The sequence below is a fragment of the Falco cherrug genome, chromosome 12 (genome assembly GCF_023634085.1).
Source record: "Falco cherrug isolate bFalChe1 chromosome 12, bFalChe1.pri, whole genome shotgun sequence".
Taxonomy (NCBI): Eukaryota; Metazoa; Chordata; class Aves; order Falconiformes; family Falconidae; genus Falco; species Falco cherrug.
In genome coordinates, this window is record NC_073708.1 from 24,031,298 (window position 1) to 24,055,162 (window position 23,865).

At 46.5% G+C, this 23,865-nt stretch overlaps 2 protein-coding genes and 2 non-coding genes across 11 annotated transcripts; 3 read left to right on the forward strand and 1 right to left on the reverse strand.

Annotated features, from left to right (window-relative positions):
* The first annotated feature begins 319 nt into the window (after positions 1-319).
* On the forward strand, positions 320-435 carry LOC114015390 (U5 spliceosomal RNA). The gene has a single exon (XR_003559294.1). It is a non-coding gene; the product is annotated as a U5 spliceosomal RNA (small nuclear RNA).
* On the forward strand, positions 345-18,624 carry ARMH1 (armadillo like helical domain containing 1). Of its 7 annotated transcripts, XM_055725242.1 has the most exons (6): positions 345-851; positions 1,806-1,878; positions 2,823-2,977; positions 3,827-3,904; positions 4,675-4,783; positions 11,654-11,726. In XM_055725242.1, exons 3-6 carry the CDS (start codon positions 2,915-2,917, stop codon positions 11,680-11,682), a joined length of 279 nt encoding a protein of 92 aa, XP_055581217.1. In that variant the 5' UTR covers positions 345-851; positions 1,806-1,878; positions 2,823-2,914; the 3' UTR covers positions 11,683-11,726. The 7 variants fall into 7 exon arrangements, 1 of the variants encoding a protein (XP_055581217.1); XR_008734819.1 differs by lacking the exons at positions 3,827-3,904; positions 11,654-11,726 and adding an exon at positions 18,491-18,624 and having other exon boundaries at positions 2,823-2,989; XR_008734818.1 differs by lacking the exons at positions 3,827-3,904; positions 11,654-11,726 and adding an exon at positions 18,491-18,624.
* On the forward strand, positions 981-1,095 carry LOC129737240 (U5 spliceosomal RNA). Its single transcript, XR_008734843.1, has one exon. It is a non-coding gene; the product is annotated as a U5 spliceosomal RNA (small nuclear RNA).
* On the reverse strand, positions 5,418-23,570 carry KIF2C (kinesin family member 2C). 2 transcript variants are annotated; one of them, XM_027802663.2, is made up of 21 exons: positions 23,396-23,570; positions 23,165-23,259; positions 21,465-21,566; positions 21,206-21,254; positions 18,458-18,577; positions 17,588-17,704; positions 17,088-17,188; positions 16,742-16,837; positions 15,513-15,567; positions 15,264-15,426; positions 14,915-15,005; positions 13,250-13,313; positions 12,049-12,140; positions 11,703-11,845; positions 10,042-10,246; positions 9,510-9,620; positions 8,945-9,012; positions 7,290-7,395; positions 7,096-7,212; positions 6,607-6,733; positions 5,418-6,149 (listed from the first exon to the last, which is right to left on the reverse strand). In XM_027802663.2, exons 1-21 carry the CDS (start codon positions 23,457-23,459, stop codon positions 6,073-6,075), a joined length of 2,163 nt encoding a protein of 720 aa, XP_027658464.2. In that variant the 5' UTR covers positions 23,460-23,570; the 3' UTR covers positions 5,418-6,072. The 2 variants fall into 2 exon arrangements, with proteins under 2 accessions (XP_027658464.2, XP_014133973.2); XM_014278498.3 differs by lacking the exon at positions 17,588-17,704 and having other exon boundaries at positions 23,396-23,567.
* Positions 23,571-23,865: the final 295 nt, after the last annotated feature.

Sequence of the window (23,865 nt, forward strand, 5' to 3'; positions counted from 1 at the left end):
TCGCTGGCGCCGGCGGCTCCAACTCAGCGCTGTCCCCGTCCGTGCCGCGGCGCCGGGGGCCGGCAACGCCGCGCCCTTAGCATGTCCCTCACCGCAATGGCTGCGATTAGCATACCCAGGGTGCCCCGCGGGCGGCGCGGTGTGACACCGGCAACGGGCACCCCCGCTCGGCGGCACCGGGGTCTGGGGCCCAGCGGGGGTGTCGTAGCCGGGACGGGCCGGTGTCGGGCCGGAGGGCGGCGGGGTTCCGAGTAATGGTCGCCGTGTGCTGTGGGGCGCCGGCCGAGGCTGGGTATGCGTGCGGGGGGAGGGCGCACTTATACTCCGGTTTCTCTTCAGATCGTATAAATCTTTCGCCTTTTACTAAAGATTTCCGTGGAGAGAAACAAACACGAGTGTTGTCGAAATTTTTTAAAGCTCCATTTTGGTGGAGCTGTTCTTTATTTGGTCAAAAGCAGAGCGAGAGTAAACAACTGAGCCTTGCATACCTGCTTGCGGCAGTAGCAAGGGGCAGCCGTCGCGCTTCGGGCTGGCGGCGGAAGGGACCCGCTGCGGGATTGGGGCTGGCGGCGGAAGGGATCCGCTGAGGGGTCGGGGCTGGCGGCGGAAGGGATCCGCTGAGGGGTCGGGGCTGGCGGCGGAAGGGATCCGCTGCAGGACCGAGGGGGGCAGCAGCAGAGCCCGCCCATCTCGGGCCCCTCTGCGCCGCCTCCGTCGACCGCGCCGCCGCCTCATTAGCATGTGCCTCATTACCCGGCGGCTGTTTTGCATACCCAGGGTGCACCGCGGCCGCACCGCGACGCTGCCGGTGCCCGCCGCCGCTGCTCCCGCCGCCGGTCCGGGTCTGCCTGGTTTGTGCGGCCGCGGCGGGGGCCGGGGCGGGCCGGGGCCCGCGATACCGGGGGCGGGCGGGAGGTGGTCGCCCTGAGCTGTGGGGCGCGGGGCCGGCGGCCGGTGCGGCGGGGTGGAGGGCGAAAGTCATACTCTGGTTTCTCTTCAGATCGTATAAATCTTTCGCCTTTTACTAAAGATTTCCGTGGAGAGGAACAGGCACGAGTGTCGAGGAATTTTTTGAGGCTCCATTTCGGTGGAGCTGCCCTTACGCTGGTCAAAGACAGAACAAATGGCGGCGGGGTCGCGGTGTCACCGGCGGTGGTGCAGCCGCCGCTGTTTCCTTTCAGCAAACCCCTGTCCCCTTCCCGCGCAAGCACCGCGGCCCCTCTCGCCCGCCTGCCCCGGGGGGCCGGCCCCGCGCTGACCCGCTCCCCTCTCTCCCCTCCACCCACCCGGCTGCTGAAGGCCCCCGCGGCCCTGGAGGCGCGGCCCGCCCGGCTGAAGGGCCTGGCTGCGTTACTGGCTGCAGCCAGCCAGAAACCGCCTGCCTTCCGCCGTGAGAGCGCCCAAGGTTGAGGAGCTGGCCCGAGCGCACAGCAGGCTGTGCCTGCCAGGGCAACCGGGGGAGGCTCTCCCAGGGTCCCCCATCTCCTGCAGGGCTCAGGGGAGGCGCAGGGGCTGTCCCCTGAGGCAAGGGCGCTGCAGGGCTGCTGCTGGATGGGGATGGTGAGCAGGTCCTGCCACGGGTGTTTTTCCCCCTGATGCAGCAGCCTATGCTCGCTGAGCTGTGTCCATCATGCACACGCAGGGTACTATGTATGATATACAGCCACATGGTTTTCCTAAGGCATGTTTCCTGGAAAACTACATCATTCTTTCATGCTAACAGTGTAACTTCACCTCCCCTCCCTTCTAACATCTTAGAAGTGTTTGAAAACATCATTCTCACCTTTCTAATGTTCCTCATGCAGACCCAACCAGACTTTGTCTGAGGGAGCCTGTGCTGGCGTACGTTAAGCAGGCAGCTGCTGCAAAAGTCATTGGGTAAGAAACTCTGGAGCAAAATGTACAGGAGCATAAAAGGGACCTTAGAGCAGTGGCTTCCTTTGGGTAGGAAAGGACTGGGAATGTTCCTCCCAGGGAGCATCCACCCGTTCACCTCTGGCACTGCTCTCGTACCCCAGCTCTGCCAAATTTCCAGTATTGGGCTCTTTAGAGATGGGATGTGTTGAGGAATGGGGCAGAGCTGCTGCCTGCAGGTAGCAGTGATCAGACCCTCCCTGCTGCTGATATTGGAGCTGGCTTGAAGTTTTATTTATAGGGAGATGCCTATCTGCTCTGGCCCTGTGTGTTGTCACAGTGTCCCCTTTATGGCTAGACCTGGCAGCAATGTGTGTACCCTGCCACACCGCAGGGCTGAAGAGTGTTGTATTGCTTATGGCCACTGTATTCTCCACATAGCTGGGAGTCACAGTGAGCAGTGAAACACCCTTATTTAACATCAGCCACCCAATGGAAGAATCTAGCGCCTATGATTGACTGCAGAGCCCTTACGGAAATTCAGCCGTTTGTGCTAAAATGTTCATTCGGTATGAATTTCCTGCAGTGTCCACAAGATAGTGCTATCAGAACATTTTTCCTGCAAAAGCAGATGACAAAAAACCCTTGGTGGGTACGGAGACACACAAGTCTTCCAGGGACATGTTCACAGAAGTAATGATGGTAGTGTTTGGGGCCTGGGTTCTTTATAGTCGCACAAGTAACTTGCTACATTGAATACACACAAGAAAGCTCCTGCTAATCATTAAAAAAATGGTTCTCAGCAAGCCCACACGTTAGATGATTGCTAATCCGTGCGCAGTGTTTATTTTGAGACACTTCTGTCTGTTGGTGCCGCTAGGGCAGGGTAGGAACATCATTTTCTCTGGGGGTCGCACCAAGAGGCCCAGACCTAATTTGCTGTGTCCTTCTTCCCCCATATGGGGTAGGGGATGATGGCCTGTCTCATTGCAGCGTACCAGCCAAGGAGTTAGCAGGAGTGGCTGAAGACCTGATCCATCTGAAAGTGGTACATGGCCTGATGGTTGCTTTGGGGAACGTGGATCACGTGGCCAGCCAGAGACATGCCAGCATCTCCCTGGAGGTGAGTGTGGTGGTACATGGCAGTGGACATCATAGCACTGGGTCTGCTCCCAGAGCACCCGAGCAGAAAGGCTCCCTACACTATGGTTTGGTTTTTTCTCCTAAGCATAGCAGACACAGGTTTATTCACAAAGACAGGAGTGACCCTTCAGGGAAGAGCAGTATTTCCTCTCCTGTCTGCCTCCCCTCCACACACAGGGTGCTGGGAAGCCAGTGTTAGCCCTCATACCTCTGTCCTGGGTAGCGAGCACAGACAGAGCTAAGGGCCTAACCATGACAATTTGCCTGGAGCAAGACACTAGCACAGAATTATAAGCAGGTTGTTTTTTTCCTGCTGGTGCTGGGTAAAGGGTTTTGGCCTGCCTTCGCACAGCTCTGCCTGTGTAACAGCCACAGGGAAGGACTATGCTGTCAGTAGATATGAAGGGCTAAGTAAGTGATGGCTGAGAACAGGCTGCTCAGGGTGAAAAAGGGTTTAGAAAACTACCTGGTCATGCAGAGGATCAGTTCTTCTGAGCAGGTATTGACAGCATGGCAGGATGAACCTGCTAGCAACCACTGCGCTGCAATCATTTCACTGAAACACCCTCCCGCCTCTTGTCAATGAAGGTGGGAACTGGCACTGGGGGAAGGACAGAAGGGAACAAGGTGATGCTTGAGCAGGGACCCACAAGTTCCTCTTGGGTGTTCATGAAGTGCCATCAGTAGCACCAGCGTTAAAGAAGGTGGGTGAGGGACTTGCTGACGTGTGACCCAGGTTATCGGGAGCCACACCATCCAGGCAGCTCTACCCTCTATACATACACTCACATCCCTTCTCCCTACACACCAACTCTCTGTTTTGTTGCAGTATTTTGTCCACGCATTTCCCTTCATGGAGGAGTGCATAAAGAAGGCACTAGGACACACACTATTCCAGCATTTTATGGTAAACACACCATCCTTACAGGGTTTATTAGTGGCCCTAGGACCTTGGTCTGTTTTGCAGGGACTGGATTTCTTTTCACAAGAAATCCAGTCTTGCACAAGTACCCAAAAATAAACCAAGCCATCCTTTGAGAAGCGTTCACCCTCAAATCTAGGTGTTCAGGAAGAGAACTGCTCTGACTCAGCCCCAAGACAGAGCAAGGAGGGATCTCAGACTACTGCTGCTTCTGTGACAGTGGGAACTTGATGTCAGAAGTGTGAGCTGAAAGGCCATTGAGGCAAGAGGTAACCTGAGCTCCTCCAGATCAGGTCCCTCCTGACTAGCTCCTGGAGTAAATATACAAAGCAGTAAGCAATGTTAGGTCAGGGTAGGGTGGGACAAACAAGGGGCAACATTTTGTTCCTTGCACCCAGGCCCACCCTTACTTATCCCAAGACACCACTGGGCAAGGCTGGATAACCCAAGGGTAGTAATATCCGAAGTGAAACAGGACTGCTTTGCTTTAGTCCATACTCAGTAGGGTGTAACAGCAACAGCCCTTTTACTCTGGATGTGCCATCTGAATACGATGCAGGCAAAGCCCAAGTACCAGCCCACTTTGAAGATTTAGAGACCCTTAGAGCACTCGGCCCCACACTGTGCCCAGCACCTAAACTGTTGATCACAAAGTGCCCTAGCTGTCTGCGTTGAAGTATCCCTTCTCTAGCTGCTTGTCACTGCTGTTTGCCCACATTTCATTAAGATCCTGACTCTTCTGCTGCCTTTCCTAGGACAGTCCTGAGACCTGGTACACAAAAATGGATCCAGTCCAGGCTGAAGAACTAGTCTCCAATACAGTAGACATCCCCAGAGACATGGCAGGGATGCAGTCCACAGCAGGTATGTGCACAGCTAGGGACAGTCACTTAAAATGACACCCTTCACTTTCAAGGGGAGAAGGCAGCTCAGGAAGCAAGCCAGTGTGGGGGTCTAGGGAAAGAGGGAGTAATGGCAGAAGGATCCCTTTGTAATCTGATGTTTGCATGGCTGCTGGGCCCCAAGCTCACAGGGCCATTTGTCCTTTCAGAGACAAACCCTGGAGTGAGCTGAACAAACAGGAAACATGCCTCCCATCTGTCCTCCCTCAGCCTACCCCTCCTGTCTACTCCTTCCCAGAGGACAGGTTGTGTAGGGCCACCTGGACCAAGGTTGCACACAAGGGCCATGGCAGCACCTCCCTGCACCTGAGCCAGGGACAGCTTTGCACTTCTGCCCTCAGATACAGATTTTGGTGGACTGCTGAAGATGTGTGTTTTATGTGGCATGCTAGCCCTGGGAAATATGTGAAAAAAAAGTAGCATCCTGGAGCCATCTTCAAAGCCCAAGTAAATTCCCATGGTACACGAGAGTCACAGGGCCCTTCCTACTTACCTGATGTCATAAGAGCTGAATGACTCACTACATGCAGAGTCAAAGCTCAGGTGCAGGATAGGTACCCTCTAAACCTTTGATAAACTAATTCTACCCAGCAGAATCTCAACATTAAGAACCAAAATTTACTTTGAGTGATTTTTCTGTAAACATTCCAAGTGTAAAGGCTTTAAAGAGAAACTTCAAGAAATCACCAGCAGCCAGTTGTTAAGGGCTGTCAGACTTCACCAAAATCAACAAGAAATATATTTTCTAAGACAGAAGATAATTAAATCCAGGAATATTTATTTACCAAACTTCTTAAAATACTAGGTTGATGGGTTTTGGGGTTTTTGTTTGTTTGGTTGTTTTTTTTTTTACAATTACATATAGTACATTTTCTTTCTAGAAAAGCCAGACTTGCAAGTTTTGCAATGATTCAAGCACATCTGGAAAGGTTATATGTACACTAGGAAACTATACATGTGTATCTAGCTCTATTAGATGAAACCATTGTCACTAGCAAAGGGCCAGATGCTAGACACATCTAGCAGACTCCCCAGCCCCCCCTTCCCCAAGCCTTGCATGGGAGTTGCTTCTAGCACTCCACTAGAAGCCTGATACCTGGCCATGAGGAGACAGAGGCTGCCAAGTTCACTGCCTTCAGGCACATGACCTGCAGACACTCTACCGCTTTTTAAAACAGGAGTTACACACACCACTGACAAACATGTAAGACATACACAAAACTGCTTGTGAACCAGGTTTTGCTGTATTTACTAAGGCTTCCACCACCTCATCTGCTTGCTGGCTTGTTCCTCCAGTTGCATGGCAGCCCCCAGGGCATCCAGTGTTTCTGTACAGAAAGACAGGAGTGACAGGGTGACTGACTTAGACACTGAACACCCCAGCCCAGCTGTCCCCCTCAGCAGGGCTCTGCAAGGGCCACGGGGGGCCTGGGCAAGAACTGCTCAGCCAGCTTCAAATCCTGCATGGTCCCACAAAGCTCTTCAGCTGTACTTGTTCATTTCTACTCATCGATAGTTTCAATCCTGCAGTTTGCAGTTCAAACTAGATGCCACTAATCAAACCATCCCAGAGGGCCAGACTTCCCTGGTCTGTAAGGCAGAGCGGGTGGTAGTACATACAATAGGACGTTACAGATCTGTTCAGATCACCTAGGAAAATTGATCTGAACCGTAAGCTATGCAGAAGGACTGGGTGCTCAAACCTCCACAGGTATACTGGTGTTACTTTCAGGTCTTTGAAAAAAGATTAGTGACAGCACTAGTCTGAGACACACACTAACATACCTCTGACACTAAGGAAGTTTCTTGAGCTCTCCTCTGTGAAGTACTTGGCTCTGCTCACAAAGGTCTCAAGATCATAGTCTGGTTGCTCCGTGATTCCCAAGAGGTAGTCAAGTTCAGTAGCCATTCGCTATATTTACAAGGGTAACAGTAATGAGAAATTGACTTTCCAGAAAGTTTTTTCAGATCTGGCACATCAATCAACAGAGCTGAGCTTCTACAGACCAGTAACAGTCAGTGCTCGTTGGCAGCACAGAGAGGTTGCCAGGGGGTTGTACAGGGGAAAGGGGTCTGGCTGGCCACAAGCACCGAACCAGCTGTGCAGGAAACCACACAAAAAAGTTGGCAGTGAGGAAAAAAAAACGCACAGCATTGTACAGCATCTTGCATCTCTACAGCACACAGCCTCCCCAGGAGCGCTTGGCTCAGACAAGGCAAGCTGCTATCAACTTGTAGAAGGCATCCTGGGCTGGGCTTGCCTTTTCCACATACCTGTCTCAGTTCTTTAAGCTGTTCTACAAGCTTCTCCTCCCGTTCGTTAATTTGAGTCATAGCCTCACGGAAGTTGGACATGTGGGGAGAGAAGTCCTCATCATCATCCTTGGAGAGCTGCAAGAAACAGTCCAAGTAAGAACAGAATGTTGCGCCCAGCTTTGAGGTCTGTTCAGCCAGCTGCACACACATACATTGTATTGAAGACCTAAGCCTTCTGCACAGGTCCCTTCCTCATCCTCAGTCTCCATCTGATTCCGTGTTTCACCACCTCCATTATGAGGACTGAGCTCTTTCACTCTGCAACAAGAAAGTTTGTGAATCTTCCAGCAGCTTATAGGCTACAGCATCACAAAACAGCTACCACAATCAATCAGTGCTCAGCAACAAACATTCAGCTGCACTTTAAAAGTTGCACATTGCCACCCCCAGAACAAGCTCACGGGCAGAAACCCCAGAGGCTTATAGGAAGGAAAGCTTGAGAAATGTTTATCTCCATGCCAAATCTGGGACCCCTCCTGGAGAGAAATGTCCAAGTACACAATGCTAACTGCCAGCAAAGCCTTTCACAGAAGCTGTCTTCCACATGTCAGCTTGGTCTGTCATGAGCAACTGAGAGAACTTAGTATGGAAAGAAAAGGAATAAGGTTGATTTTTCCCCGGAGACCCACTGTGCCACAACAGGTCTATAATAAGGATGAAAGTCATGGCTGATGACATGGTATTAGAGGTAGGTGTCAGACACCAGCCAGCCATTTCATTCCAGTTACTCATGTCAGCGTCATATTTCCAGTGAGTTTCAGCCTAATACCCCCTTTCTTATAGCTTGAACTTGCCTTGTACATTGGCTAAGAACCCAATGGGCCCAACTCAAGACTAGAATCCTGCTGAAGTACACCAAGTCAGATGTAGCACTTTGTACTGTACTTTCAGGTGAGCAGGAATGACTGTCCACCAGAAGGGGAAAAAAAAAAAGCAACTTCAATCCAGAACCACACCTGTGAATATGTCAAGATTCACAGTGCTCCTGAATGCTTATAACAAGAATTACCATATGTCCTTTCAGAGTGGAATGCTTTCCAGGAAGGAACTAAGCAGCCTTTTGTGAACTAAATGAAGGAAAGCTACCAAGCCTGAAACGTGCAAGTGTCTTTTTACTTGTCACCTCACTGGAGAGGTGCAGGGGCATGTAAAGGAGAGACCAGGAGGCACTCACTACTCTGTTACAGGTGTTCCAGGTATCAGCAAGACCCCCCAGGGAAACTTGGGGCTCAGTCCCTGCAAATATAAGCCTTGCCTTGCAGGTACCCAAAGTCAACCATGTGGCCCTCAAAACACACTCCCACCATCTGCTTAGAGGCATTTGAGTTCTCTAGGTCCTTTAGATTTACCCAAATTATCCAAGGTGCCATACCCTATTAGTTCATATCAAAGTCCCTCAAGAACACCAAGTGTTTTGTGCCATCTCTAGGGCCACATCAGGGCCACATTCTTAGCCTACCCTTACAGGTGCAACCCAAAGTACTAAAAAAAAAGTAAAGAGCATGGAGGTAACCACTGAGGACAGTGTAAACTTCCTACAAAAACCAGGGCAGTCTGAAGTCTGGCATGAGAGACTGCTCTGAGGAAAGGAGACAGTCATGGTTTTATACAATCTCTATTATGTCTCACACATAGAACACCCAGGTTAGTTTCATAAGACAGCTCTGAGATAACTTGCTTTTAACAACCAACCTCCAAATTACCATTACAAGCAATAGAAGAGAACTAGATTTCAAAGGTCAGAATAAAAGCAGCCAAAACGCCTTCTGCAACAACAGTAGAATCCCCAAGTTAGAAAGGCCATTACCTGTCAGCGTATCTCAGTGTGTTTAAGGTGTACTCACACGAGCTCATGCCTGGAGAAATCATTGCTATCTGCAAACAGAACAGAAGACCTCAGTGACTCCCACATCTGACTTTTGCTCATGTTAATGGTCCTACAAATCTCAGCTGACAGCTAGGACACATTAGGACAAAGGGTCAGAGTTGAGATATTCTGTCAGGTCCATTTTTTTTTAATTATATAGCTTCTGCAGGACATGCCAGTGGCCCTGTATCCAGCTTCCCACTGGCTTCGTGTACATCCACCATGCTGCACCCTCCACAGGAAGCAAAGCCCTTTGAGGGCACTCCAGGCTCTACTGTAGATTCACTGCATGAAATTGACTTTGGCAGCCTTGCTGCTGCTGGAGCTGGGCACAGCTCACCAGTTTTTTAGTCACCGTGGGTGAGAAGAGGAAACTGACTTTTCTTTGCAGAGAATTGAAGCTTTCTGACTTCAAAGTCCTCTCACTCTAGAGGAGCATGCATCTATGTGGTCACATTGCAGAATCCATAAGCAGCGTGTGTGTTTGTGCCACGCGCATACTCACCATACAGGTCCTTGAGTTTGTTCCTATGAAAGAGTCTCTTAGCACCTGGGTCAGCTTGCTCTCCCGGAAAGGGGTATGAGACTTGTTCTGCCCTAAAGCTCGGATACATTCCTACAAAAAGACAAGCCTTGTGAATGCAATGTCTGCATCTCCTCTCAAACCGCTCTGCAAGCTATCACCAATTGCTGGTAAACCCAACAGGCTAGAGAATAGTCATCTCTATTACTCTGCAAGTGCTTCGTAGCCTTTTAAATATACTCCAGAGATTTGACTGTTACAGGACAGCTGGTATATCCATCACAAAGAAAAAAGACCAGTGAAGCTCAAAATGGCTGTACCAGTGTCTGGCCTGACAAAACTGCACTGCTTTCCTGGAAACATTCTAACCATTTTCAGGGTTGTTAACATACTAAACTAGGATCTTTTTGGCTATCCTTTTCCCCTGCACTGGAAAGAAACAGAAGAGATAACCGTACAGTTGAACGGAATCATGTGTTGATTACCACTATTTGCTCCCTGATCTATAACTCACCTTCAAAGCCAGCAAGCTCTTATTGATTTCTGCACCTTCCATTCGTGTCTGCCGATCAGCACTAGATGTGTCCGCACCCCTCTCATTTCCTGCCAGATCCACCAAGGAAAATTTGCCAAGCAGTTTCCCTCTTTGGCGTAGTAGGATTTGGAAGCAGGCATGTGACCGTGAAGAGCTAGCATTTGCAAAAGTCTGCCCAGATGTCCTACAGCAAAGATGCAAACAAGTGTTAGAATTGTGTCACAGAAGGCACAACAGGTCCTGACAGCACTAGGCAAGACCTGCAGCCATTCAATTAAGTTGTTTAACCTCCCATGTTTTATCCCACACATTAATACTTCAAGTTTGCCTGAATTCCGGAATTACCTCTGATACAAGAGCACAGAAGGACTGCTGTAAGAAACATGAACCTGCACCCCAGTTGTAGAGATTTAAGGCTACTTAAGCTGCCTGGCTCAATTCAGCTGGCCTACACTGGAATGCCTTTCTGACTGCTAATGCCTTACATGCATTTGGAGCTGGAGGACGTACCTTCAGCACCGCATGTCCCTGCCTCAGAGCAGGGCACATGTCATTTTCCTAATGCATCTGCCATTACACAGCAAGCTCAGCCAAGCTTCCCATTAAACAGCATTAGCTGTGCTAGCACATTACAGTCATGTTAAATCCCCTTCTTCAGCCAAGCTGGCTTGGCATTTCACCTCTGCTGTGCAGCTGCACCTGCCCCATCACTACAAGACACAGGCTGGAGTCTTACAAGTTACCATAAACCTCCCTGTGACCTTCACTGTCATTTACTCCCTAAGAAGGCTGACAGGTTCGGTATCACTTGTGTCTTTAATGCCAGGGGAAGGGAGGGAGGTTGTCCTAAAGTGAGGCAGGAGTCTGAAGTGTTGAACAGTTCTGGACCGAATTGTTAGCCGAAAAGGCATGCCTAGCAGAGTGCTGAATAAGCTTTCACAGGATGTGCATATGCAGTCTAATACAGAAGCCAAGTTCTCATTTGCCTAGTAATGTTTTCACAGCAGTTGCAACTTAGCAGAGACAGATAAGATTGGGTAATACAGATTTTAGCCCCCACCACAGCCTTCCTGCCAGAACAATAAGCCAAGCCTGTGGCTGTCCCTTGGCACCTGCTCTCAAGGATTCTTTAGACAAGATCCCTGAACAACATGCAGCATTTTTGTTCGTTGCCATTGGAATTGCTCATCTGGCCTGCAGTTAAGCCAAAAAATTTTTTGCAGCTGTAAGTTGATGCCAGCTGCTCTTCCTTGATCTTACAAGCCCACAGGCAGTTAGTTCCCCGTGTTCCTGTAAACTATCTGATACTTCTAGAAAACAGCTAGACTGCTGTTTAGCTATAGCACCAGGGCAGCCATCTCCTCATGTGATTAGTTTCTCTCTTCTTACAGTTACATGAGGACATATGAACCATGAACTCTGACCTTCTCTATGGAAGGCAGGCTAAACCCATTCCTGCTAGCCCTTTATTCTGTAACCACCTTCTTGTATTCATGCAGAGGTGTTGCTCAGTGTCTGCCTATTACTGGAAACAGCAAGCTTCCGTTTAATTCCCAAAGCACCAGATACAGACATTGTGTATTTTTTCTAGACATGAAGATACAACAGGACACTACTTAATGGTTTTTAAGGCACCAAACCTGCAGGCACTGCCCATCTCAATCATTCTGATGACATCCTCAGCACAGGTGACTTGTCTTTCTTGGAGACCAACAACCTGGACCTGCTGCTTGCCATCCTCCAGGACTCGAAGCTTTGCCTTCTTATTCAAGAGGTCAAACACCTATATCCAGGCAACAAGATTGAGGAAAATCTGAACTAGGTCTCCTTTTAAAGGTGCTGTTTCTATATAGCTTTGTTAACATAGCCTTCCAAATCAATTCCAAACACATCAAGAACAACAGACTATTACAGAACCTAGTAAGTTTCACTCAGCTACTTATGAAGCATTCAACCAGCCAGGTCAAGATTTAAGAAAACTCTTACCTTGCCATTGTATATTTCAAAGAAAGTCACATAGACTTCCAGGTTCTGACTCCTGTACCTGGGCTGGTTTAGGAGAAGGAAGACATCTTGTGCTAGTGAGGAAAGGCAGAAGTTTAGTGAACTAGTTTAAAACTAATTCTAATTGCTACTTGATCTACTTTCAAATATTGTACAGCCATAAGGCAGTATCTAGCAGCTGAATGACAGTCATCCTAAACAAATGCTAGTGAAACAATTAGTCCTGTGCTACCATCTGGAGAATGGTTTCAGCAACATCCTCCTCATCCAGGGGAATATGGAGGTTTCTACTGCTAGTGTCACCCGCAGACAGCAATCCTTACTGATCTGGGGGAAAAAAACCCAGGGATCTGCTGTTGGTTTGGACAGGCCTGAAAGTCGCTTATCTGAGTTTCAAGCACTTCTTTGGAGAGCCTAGAAAACATGAATCTCTGAGCACCAGCATTGCTGCTGTTTAGAGGAAGCATACCAGATTAGTTCACCCTTTGGATGGGTCCAGTGCAGTTTTCACAATTAGGCTTCAGACTCTGAGCTGAAAAACAGAGCTTCCTTCAGGGCCAGGCATAACTAATTTTCAGAAACTAACAAACAGTTGCTCATTTCAACTGCCTTGCTACACAGACAAGTTTCACAATATGCCTTTCTAAAGGGAAGGTAGAAGTGGTCAGGGTTCATTGTGTTTTCTAAGCATCTGTTTTCTGAAATAATTTTGTATGTGCTAGGTTTTTTGCATCTCATGCTTACAGGAAGAAACATACATTCACATGCTTTCTGTATAACAAGCTTTATATCAGAAATGGGTAGGGTTGTGTTGCATTCAAGTCAGGTATTCCCAAACACCATCCCTAATCTGAGACAAAGGCGAAGCAGAAAAATCAAAATTAGGTGGTTCAGCCCAGAAAATGCCCAACTAGAAAATGTCAACTCTTTGCCTCAAAACCAAATATCTTCTGGTGAGTCAAGTGTGGATCTAGAAACTTACAGGCTGGATGGAAAATATTTTGTGAAACTGAAAAAAACCAATCATACCTCCTGCAACAAACATGACTACCTATTACTGAAAACACAAATACTTCATGTATCTTTTACTGGAAATATTTTAAATAACCATACAAAACCAGTTCTTATCTATTTAAGAAAAACAAACACTAAATTGATGTTATCTGAAGAAAAGTCAACTTACATGCAAAAGCATATATGCCTTTTGAGGCATTCTGCGCTTTCCCAGAGAAATCTCCGCCCATAGTCTGTGAAGAGAAAAGGCTAGAGGTAAGGTGTGGTACCTTAATCAGGCTACCTGATTTTAGTCTAGAGAACATATGAGGAAGTTACCATATATATGTTCCAGTGTCAGCAAGATTATTAGAACACAGTGCAATTCAGGATAAAAATCAGTTTGCTGCTTCTCTGTCAATTCAGAAGGAAGATCTGGACTATGCAAAGCAACAGCTGAATGCCTGTAAGGCTGCGCAGCACAGTCACAGCTGCTGTTCCTCCAAGGGGAAATGCACAGCCTTGGCAGTGCAGCCAAATAGCCTCTGGTCAGAAGCAGCAAAGCCTCATTTTCTAGGACACAGGTTGAGTAACATTTTCACTGCTACTTGCAAAAACTCACATGATATCAAAACACATCAAACTTCTAGATCAGACAATACTTTTAACTCCTTTGACCAAATTTCAGTTAGTGCTATCCTGGCGATTTGCTCTGCCACTTTGATATGAGACAGAGTCAATTATTTAAAACACAACTCAATCCCATGACACATTCTCAATCTTCCAGGGTTTAATATGCAGCAGTCCAGCCTCAAGGTACAGCTATTGTACAGAACTAGTACAAGGACCCTAAGATCGGAAAGGGAAAGTAACTTCATTGCCTATGATTTTAGTGCCTCACAGTTGTATTCCTGTAGCGTAGCAATGCTCAGATGAGCAGGTTTGTCTGCCCATTCCAGGGCAATGGAGGCAGCCTATGTCCAAACTTCTATAAACTTCCAGATTTCCTTCTGGATTGCTGGAAGATACCTGCAGCTCACCACATGGCACTAACAATAAGAGATCCTAGCCTAAAACTTGACTCTAACACTGGAATGACAGCAACTGATTACTCAGACTGGCAGGTTAGCCTAGTCCAGTCCAGATCACTGTGGTTTGAGGGAAAGGCTTCTTGCAGAACAAGACAAGAGATTTGACTCTGCTATCATGCTGTGGGGAGAGACTTTCCCACTTCCCTATAGTTTCCAGAAGAAGAAAGTTCAAAAGACGACACAGTAGTTGAAAATTCAGAGCAGGTCACCTCTGTGGCAGAAAACACAATCTTCAGGTCTCTTGAAACTGCAGCTGGTTGACTGGAAGGAGTGGTGAGAAAACTAAGAATAATTCGTCCACTTCACAAAAAATACCGAATCACTTAAATGTTTACTGCAACAAGAGGTTTATTCTTCTATAATCACTAATGTCTTTGGAATGGCTCCAAGCTCTAAACAGCACAGACAATAGCCTTTGGCTCAGACGTAGGCTAATAGTCCCACTTTGCAGACTGCAGTTAGGCAGCGATAGCCATTTGAGGCAAGGAATACCCATGACTAACACTAACATGTCAGGACATCCTAAGTCTTTAAAACAAACAGCTGTGGGGGAATTTTAGTACGATTTTCCTCGCAACCTCAAAGGAAACCCACTAATACATCAAACCACAGAAAAAGAGGATTAACAACTGACAAAGTATTAACTTTAAGACAATAACACCAAGACCCAAACTCCTTATACAATCCTACTCGTTATCAACATCAAAGAGCTTTAAATTAATTTATCTGAAGTAGAAAATTTGAGACCTTTGATAAAAACTTACATGTGTTTTGCCGCTGCCTGTCTGGCCATATGCAAAGCATGTCGCCTTCCCACCCTCAAAGATGGTCTCTACAAGAGGTCTAGCAGTGAACCTGGATATTCAGAAGGTAAAAGTTAAGGCAAGCATTTCACACCCTGCTTCACCAATTTTCTTCAAAAAGTGCAAATAAAAGCAAATCCTTAGGGAATCAGCAAGGCCATGCCAAAAGTAAACTTTAGACTTTTCAGTCCTTTGGTTTCGTCCAAAAAGGATTTCAATATTTCAGGTGGCAGTTTAAGTCAGGATGCCATCTAGCCATAGCTCCATGCTTTTATCTTGCAAGTCATTCCCAGTGAGAAGAAAGCATTACCTGTATACCATTTCATTAGAAGAAGATTCATCAAATGAGAAGTCAAATCTAAATGCTTGGGTGTCAAGGTATTTTGTTAGGTCCACTTTCTGCTTTGGCTCATGCACCAACAGGACACACTTGCTTGGAACAGTAATCACATCACATTCCTTTTTCAGAAGTTCTGTTGACAGAGAAGACCCTCAGTTTTAACAAGAGTAAGCAATGTCAAACTGCTCCACGATAGAGCTGCTTGGCCAATACACTCACCTTGTTTATTGAGAGGGCGCTTCCTCACACAGACACAAATCCTATGTTCTTCTATCTAAAAGAAAAGAAAAGTAATAATTATTTCCTAATTATACCCACACCTGCTTAGTGTTACAGAGAGAAGGATCCAGTGCTCCCTCACATCTACTTTTCTATATGGTGGACCAGTCACCGTACTCAGACCCACTCATGCAGGGATGCAAGTCTTAAAGTCTGTTTAGCGCAAAAGAAACACTACAAACAATTAACCTTTACATAGCATACTCCAGCATATCAGGTAGAAATGCTGCTATGCTATATAAAGTGCCCCAAATATTCTGTATCAGAATGAGAAACAAGTTTAGTCCTTGGCCAGCTTTCCAGCAAAATCTGTAATATCAATATTGCAACTATGGTCAAATTCAGGCAAATTATTATTTTAATTTACCCCAGAGGTATTTTTTGACCTGAAGTTCTTTACTGATGCAGCAAGTTTAGCTATTTGTGCAGCATGGCTACACAGCAGTTGAGTTTGAAAAAGTGCATATTCCATTGGGTGAAGCAGAGAGCAATGACAAACTTCTGTCATGCAGTAATACGTACACAAACAGCTGGTTCCCAGCTCCGCAGGATGCAAGCACACAAACCACTCAGTGTTCTAAGGTAATTCACACCCACTTTTTTGTTTGAATTTAAATGCTGTCATTTTTCACTGACTATAACAAGGCTTTTTTGAGACAAGGACTACTTGTTCTCAGGTATCAAACAATGCTACCTCCATAATTGCTGAAGATATGAATCAAGCCTGTTTTTCTAGGTTTTGACCTTTACTTTTGCTCCTCCGCTTTTTGACCTAGTTTAAAATTACTTAATATAGGATTTACACGCAGTACACTGTGTTACAGGGCAATAGTCCATTTTAAATTATACCTAAATGAGTTAAGCTACTATGTTACAGGCTCTGCCATTTGCAAGCTCTGAAAGATACTGATGTTACCACACAAATCATTGCATAATTGTCAAAGCGCAAGCTCTTCACTAGTGACATATGCAAAGTAGCGCAAGGCAGCTTAGCCCAAAATAGAGAAAGTAAATGAAGTCACATATACCACCAGATGCCTCAAGATCACAGCATGCTCAGACTGTTTCCAAGGTGCAGTGATGCACTACATTGCTCATATGCTAAAATCTTCAGTACAAAATAAAGAACTGTCTACAGGCTGCAGTTAGTGGCCTCAGTCTTTACTTACTGGATCAGTTATAGATATTGGCTGGCAGTCTAAAGTTGCTCTAAACTCCTTGATCATCCGTGCAAACTCCCAGTTTGGGCAGCTGCTGTCAAATTCCTGCATGGAAAAAACACAGAAGAGAAGGTAATTAACCTGTTACAGAAAAAAGCCCCAGAGCATACCAAACAATCAGCTATATGCAATCAGAGATATTTCACAAGATTGAGAACTTCTGAAACTAGAGTCAATCCATCCTTACATACAGCTTTTTAAGAACAAAGCCTGACCAAAATATGTTTTAGTTTCAACTATTGTGGTACTGTCAACATAGACTTTCCCTTTACTGGTGTATAGTAGAGTACTCCACCTGTGCACGTTTTGTCCTGATTTCACTAATTTGAGCTCTCTTTTCTTCTCTCTTGTTTTTCATTTTCTCCATCTCTTTCACAATGTTAGATTTTCTCCGAACTAGATAAAAAAACATGTCCTTGGATTAAATTTTCATACTAGATTTTAAGCACAATACAAGTATTTCAACTTTTCCAGGCTGCTGACTGACCAGCTTGTACAGGAAACAATCACCTTCAGAAGGATGGTCATTAATTTTGCAACACTTCCTTCCCAAACTAGACCTACCTACCACAGAAATCACCTAGGAAGTCTCATCCCCACTCCAAAGTAAAGGCAGCTTTTCTGAGGCAATACTGCTATACCACAGTTACACATTTGTATTAAAATGACTCAAAATATTCAGCCTTACTGCTGAAGCCACCTTTTCAACCTTTAGTCTCGTAGTATACAAAGCAGCAATCACAGTGATGCATTGCTGACTGGTGAGTCAGTTCTTACCCACTGGCTCCCTGGTACCTGGGCTCACTGAAGAGCTCATTCTAGCAGCGGGCAGATGATCCTCTGTATTTCCATTTACATTTGTCACTGAGGCTTCTGGAGCACAGCTCGTCCTGCTAGTCCTGGTTTGGCCAGCTGCATAAAGAAGCCAGACCAAAACCAATAATGAAGATTCCAAAGGTCAAGAATAATTTTGTCTTTTGGAAAGCCTCATAGACCACAGACATTTCTCAGCTCCAATTCTGGATCAGGAGAGAGAACTAGCTAAAACCTGTGGTAAGTCTGCAAATAATTTTTTTTAATCCTTTGCTGATCACCAGCTTTTATTCAAAGCTACAAATCAAGGCCACAACAACTAGACAAGAATTTAGTATCAAGCCTCTTATTTCAACACCTTTGCAGAACTTAATACACAAGGCATGCCCTCAGCTATTGATAGAGTAGGGCTGGTAGAGAAAATTTTGTAATTCAAGTAGGCTCAAGTTCTTGCTTCACTCAGCCAGGATAGGTAAAACTACTACCAGTATAGTTACAGAGCATGTTGTCAGCAGTGTTAAGGCACTTCTCTTCCCTCTCAAGCCCTTTATATAAAGTGAATACCACTTTATGCCTTTAAGCAGATACCACATCCACCCACACACATAACCAGGGCGCTCTGGCTAATAAAGCGCATCATTATTCAACAACATTGTTTCCAAAGTCCTTTGAGAATCCCTTCAGGTAGGAGCCCTGAATATTTACATAGCAACAGGCCTCTAGGTCTTTCTTGTTTTATATGTGAAGGAGTAGAGGTTACCCATCCCCCTGGGATTTGCAGTTTACATAATTAAATGCACACAAAGCATCTTGCCTCACAGTAAGGACGCACAGGGTTCTTTCTCCACTCACCAGGAACTGACGAATTGTTTCTGGTTTGTGTAGAGGTACAGGGATCTACCCCCATCTCATTTTCCTGGAGGCTGCACTGAGATTCTGTGATAACAGACATCCTGGAACGGCCACGCATAGCTTTGGAAACAGGAATTCAAGGTCAGCGTCGTGCCTCAAACGCTTGCAAGTAATAAAGTGCTCACAAAATGCAGAACAATGGGGAACACTGTGTGGTTAAAAGAACCTTTTCCAGATCTTTGATACATTAACAAAGTACAGGACAAAGCAATGCAGGTTGGTGAAAAGTGATCATGAAATATACCCCTGCAGAAAAGCAAACAGTTTATTCTAGATTTAGTTCCAGTGAACTAATGAACTCACTAATATGGTAGTTCCAGAACCTTAGTACCTAGGAAGGAAGAAGTTACAAGTTGGGGAACTGAGAAATTCTTTGCAGCTTCACACTGGTAGGGCTGTGTGAATTAGCAGTTTGATGGTGACCAGTACTACTGCAATCTGGCAACTGGCCATGGGCAGCATCATGCCCACTATCACAAGCACCCATGCACAGTGTGTGTGGTATACAGTGGAGTGGGAGCCTGACAACACTAAATTCAGCTAAAAGACTATATAATCACAACAGCAAATCTTTGGAAAATATCCTTTTGTAGGCAGTCTCCACTGTCACATGCTAAGATATTGCCTTCACTCAAAAGTCCATCACAGAGCTTCCTAGGGAAAGAACTGGAACATACACCTCAGTATGTAATTTGTAAAGAAATTTGATATAAAAAAAATAGTGTGATATGCAAGCTAAAACTACCTTCACCTCCAGTGATCACAAGAATTTATCCAAAATCAATTGGTATGATTTCAGGGGACACCAGATCTGTTTCATACCAAAGGTTAATTTCAATTCTGGATCAAAGCCCTTAGAACCATAACCACAAAATTCAGTGCTCCTATCTGTTAACTCTTTACCTGGAATCTTCTGCTCAGGTGCAGAGACATTAGATGTCACTGCTGCATAGGAACAAAAAGTATCAGTTTCATTATACTCAGAGATGGCATTTTATTCCATTTGGTTTTGTCACACATGTCCAGGCCTGATCTCATCACAACTCAGCAGCACTTTTTCTGTAAATGTGAGTGCTTCTGGACAGGTGTACCAACTGGAGAGTATGCTGCATCTAAATGGGTTTGATCCAAGTGATCCTTGTACATGAGGATATTCAGCATCCTCCAAAATTCTTATTGGTTCACAGAACTGAAGCAATATCTGTTTCTTCATTCATTCTGAAAGCACTGCTGCTGCGTCTCTCGCTTCCCTGAATGAGATGGGAGATAGGCAGCTCCTGATCTTCTTTAATTTCTTTAGTCTAAGAACCACCAAAACTTGAAGCCAGTATAAGCTTTCAGATTGGTGCAGTACAGAGTTTGCAACAGGACAGATACTGACACTCATAGGGTTTGGCTAGTTATAACTTTGAGGAATATGTGAGGAATATTATTTGAGGAATACTAGAAACGCTGCTTCTCTTGTACTCTAAGCAAATCTTCAGGGACAAGACTGTGCCAGTAGGAAAGGCAACAGGTATTTCAGATTTGCAATTAGATTCTATACTTCAGGAAAGCCATGACCTCTGAGGAAACTTTTCCATCAGTCAGTGACTGGATTAACACACTTATTTTTCCAACTGGCTATTCAGCTCCATTAACTAACCTGTCAGAGCAGTCATAACTTTACCACATCATTCCACTTGCCAGTTCACAAAAATGTATGGAAAATTCTCTCGATTTGAGAAAGATCAAGATATTCAAGTACAGAACAGCTTTTGAAACATTAAGCTGCTGGGACTATTACTGCCTCTCCAATGCAAGGGGATTGGTACTGTTGTCTTCCAGTACCAGCTCTCCTTTCTTGCAACACATGCAGCACAAGAGGCCAGACAAACCCAGATGTTTTGTTTACAGTTCAGCTGCATGGAAAAGCACACATTTTGGCTAACTATGTGCTTTAAGAGAATAATTAAATTGGCAACCATTCAACCTCAGCATCACACAAGTGTATTATAAATAAACCTGTAATGCTGCCACTTGCAATTCAAAAAGCCAGAAGAGTCAGCCTCATCTCATCAAAACATGGGATTTTTCCAGCTCCTGACACCTCAGGAAAAACAATTCCTTAGCAATCCCACATCTCTATCTTCTCTTCTGGCTTTGCTCAAAACATTGTACTGACATACAATCACTGAGCCATGGCACACCAGCTGGCACTTTGGCTGCCTCATCTGAAATGTCTCCAAGGATAAAGCTCTAGTCACTGTTTAAGGTGACTGTTTGAAGAGGAGACATCCATTTGTCACCGCTATTTCTTTCTTGCACTTTACACTCATTTTGACACTGGCAATCTTAATAGCTGCCACTTTTTGTTGTTTGTGGCATTTGCAAAGCTCCATACAAAAATTTAAAACTCACAGCAACAGTAACTGCCTAGTGACAGTTAAAGCAGCATGAAGGAATAACTGCAGCAATGCTGCAGAAAAAGGCAAAACATCAACAAACCCTGGCTCACAGGAACAGGACAGCAATCTGTTAGCAAGGTTTCTGCACTCAGGAGTCCAAAGCATTGGTATGAAACAGTACGCTCTTTATTAGCATTGCCCGACTGAGCAGCTTTATGATGCACTGAACTAGAATATTATGACTACAATGAAGGATCACCACTGTGTCACAGGGATATAGCGGAGAAAAGCATTTTCTCACCTTCCCGGGGAGCAGGAATTTTTGAAAGGGTTGTTCTACGCTTCTCTTTCTGAAAAAAATGAATACTTTAAGTAACCTAAGTAAACTGCAAGTACCTAGCACAGCACTGACTGAAACAAGAATTTCTGACTAAAGTTTGAGACAGAGAAGACAAGTTAGAGACCTCAAACTTTAAGACTGAGGATATTATTTATAACAAAACCTATGCTGTTAATACTTTAGTACCTTAGGAGAGACCAAATCACTTTAAAGCACTTACCTGTACGGTTACATTCTCTTGCAAAGGAAGGTTCTCTTTCACATCTGCAGCAGGTAGTTCTGCTAACTCAGGATTTATTGTTAGTACATCATCAATATCAATCTACAAGAGCAAGGGCAGGATTTTACAGAGTGGAAATTTGCTGCTACCACTTACAGCATTTTTTAATTTTTTTTTAATCTTGACATTCAGTACAGGCAATCAAACCTGACCCACTGCTGCCAAACACTAAGTTACAATTGTCTGGAAGGGCAGGAGAGTAGTTCATATTCCGTTTGAGTAGTCTTATATGTCCAAATATGCTAGAAGAAATGTGCTAGTTAAGCCATTTACCCTCATCTGCCAGACACCATGCAGGTGCCATAGAGCACTTCTGAAGAGATGCGCAAAGCACATTTGGCATCAACTGCTTTAATCTCTTACTGCTAATCTTAGTAAATCTCAGCTGCTCTGTGACTTCTGTGCTAGGAGAGCATTAAGTGTTTACTGCGTGATTGCGCTTACTGAAATAAACTTCAAAGAGCTACTTAGACTTTGGGAAATGAAGGATTCAGTATTTAATCCACAAGTCAATTCACCTGCATTTTCACTTGCTATTGCAAGCGATTTCACCTAGGGCCAGCTACCACCTCCTCCCTGACCCTCCAGTGAAGTCATAATCCTGTCTTCACCACATTCTCAGCAGCCACAGGGCAGGGGGAGCGATGCGGGGGCAGACAGCCAAGGGCAGGCTCCAGCACAAAACCCAGCAACTCTCCTGGGTCAGTTTTTCAAACCTAACCCTGCAGAAGAGGTTGAAAGCAAGTGTACACAAAAACCCTGGTATCTCAGCAGCTTGCACTGGAATTCACCTAAGGTAACAACACAAGCAACACTCCAGGAAGTTCTTAACTCTTAAATTACCTGAATAAAATAAAAGTCCACAAAAAGAGCAAAATCAAGTAGGTTAGCCTCTATAAAATATTTGTATGGAATCTGTAAGTACCCAATTGGAAACCTCAGAAACCTTTACGTGGACAGTATAATGTATAAGTGTATATCAGTATATATACACTGTATATATAAGCATATGAGAACATTGCTAGATTTTGAAGCATATTCATAAACATTTAATATCATAACACATACATGCAATTTAACCAGCAATTAATTACATCTGAATCTGCACATTTTGCATATTTGAATGTCGTATAAAAAATGGGTCTGAATGCAGAAAACAGCGTAAGATCTAGTTTCAAAGAACCAGCCGACAGCAACTTTAAGATTCCAACTAAACTCTAGAGCATCTATGTTTCCAGATAAATAGCAGGTCAAGCACGTTTGCTCGGTTACCAAAGGAGATCTTGTTAAGCATCAGAATGGCAGCGACACCCACCTCTGAGGACCCAGCCCCCCGCCCCATCCCACCCCACAGCAGTTATTGACATCGGCACAGCGTTGGGGCCGGAGGATGCCGTTGGGGACCGGGCAAGGCAGGGGGGCAGCCCGGGGGGGAGCAGGGCTGGGGCACCCAGCACCCGCAGCAGGAGGCCCGACTCGGCCCCCCCGCAGCGCTTCGACCGTGCGCGGCGCTGCAACAAGCGCACCCCGAGCGGGCTGCGGCAGGGGGCGAAGGGCAACCGCCGCGGGGCCTGCCCTAGCCCCCCCCGGGCACACGGGGCCTCGCTGGCCCGGGGGGAGCCCGCCCAGCCGCCACTCACCTCCTTCCCCTTGATAGCACCGCCCTCGGCCCACTCCACCGACACAGAGGACCGCTCCACGCTCACCGTCTTCACCGTCGCCTTATGGATCAAGCCTGGAAGAGGCCGGCGTTAGGCCCCGGCCCAGCCCGGCCACCCCACAGCACCGCCCCACAGCTGCTGAGGGGGGTACGGGGCAGAGGGGAGCAGCCAGGACTCCGCGGGCACCCCGCTGCCTTCCCCGCGCCTCACCATTGCTCCGCTGGATGTTAATGACGAGACCGGGGCAGACGTGGCGATGCAGCTGGGAGTCCATGGCGCGGGGAGCGCGGGCGGCTCTGCAGCGGCAGCGAAATCCAAGGCCGGGCAACGGCCGCCGATTTAAACGCCGCGCGCCGCGGGGCCTGCCGGGAAACACGGCGGGAGGGGGGGGGTCGGAGCGCCACACCTCCCAGCGTGCTCTGCGCACACGGCCGCCTACAGCTCCCGGCGTGCCCCGGGGCGCGCACCGGCACTGCCGGCTGCCCGGAGGGGAGGGCGTGGCGCTCGGCGCGGGTGCGCAAGAGACCCTGCCCCTGCCGGCGGCTGAAAGGCGGAGCGGGACCGCCGCCGTCAGTGCCTGAGCAGGGCACCGGGACCGGTAACAGTGTGTGTGGCTAAAGCGCTGGGGGCACACTGGAATATCCCTCTGTGGGACACTACGTAATTCTGTTTTTCAACCA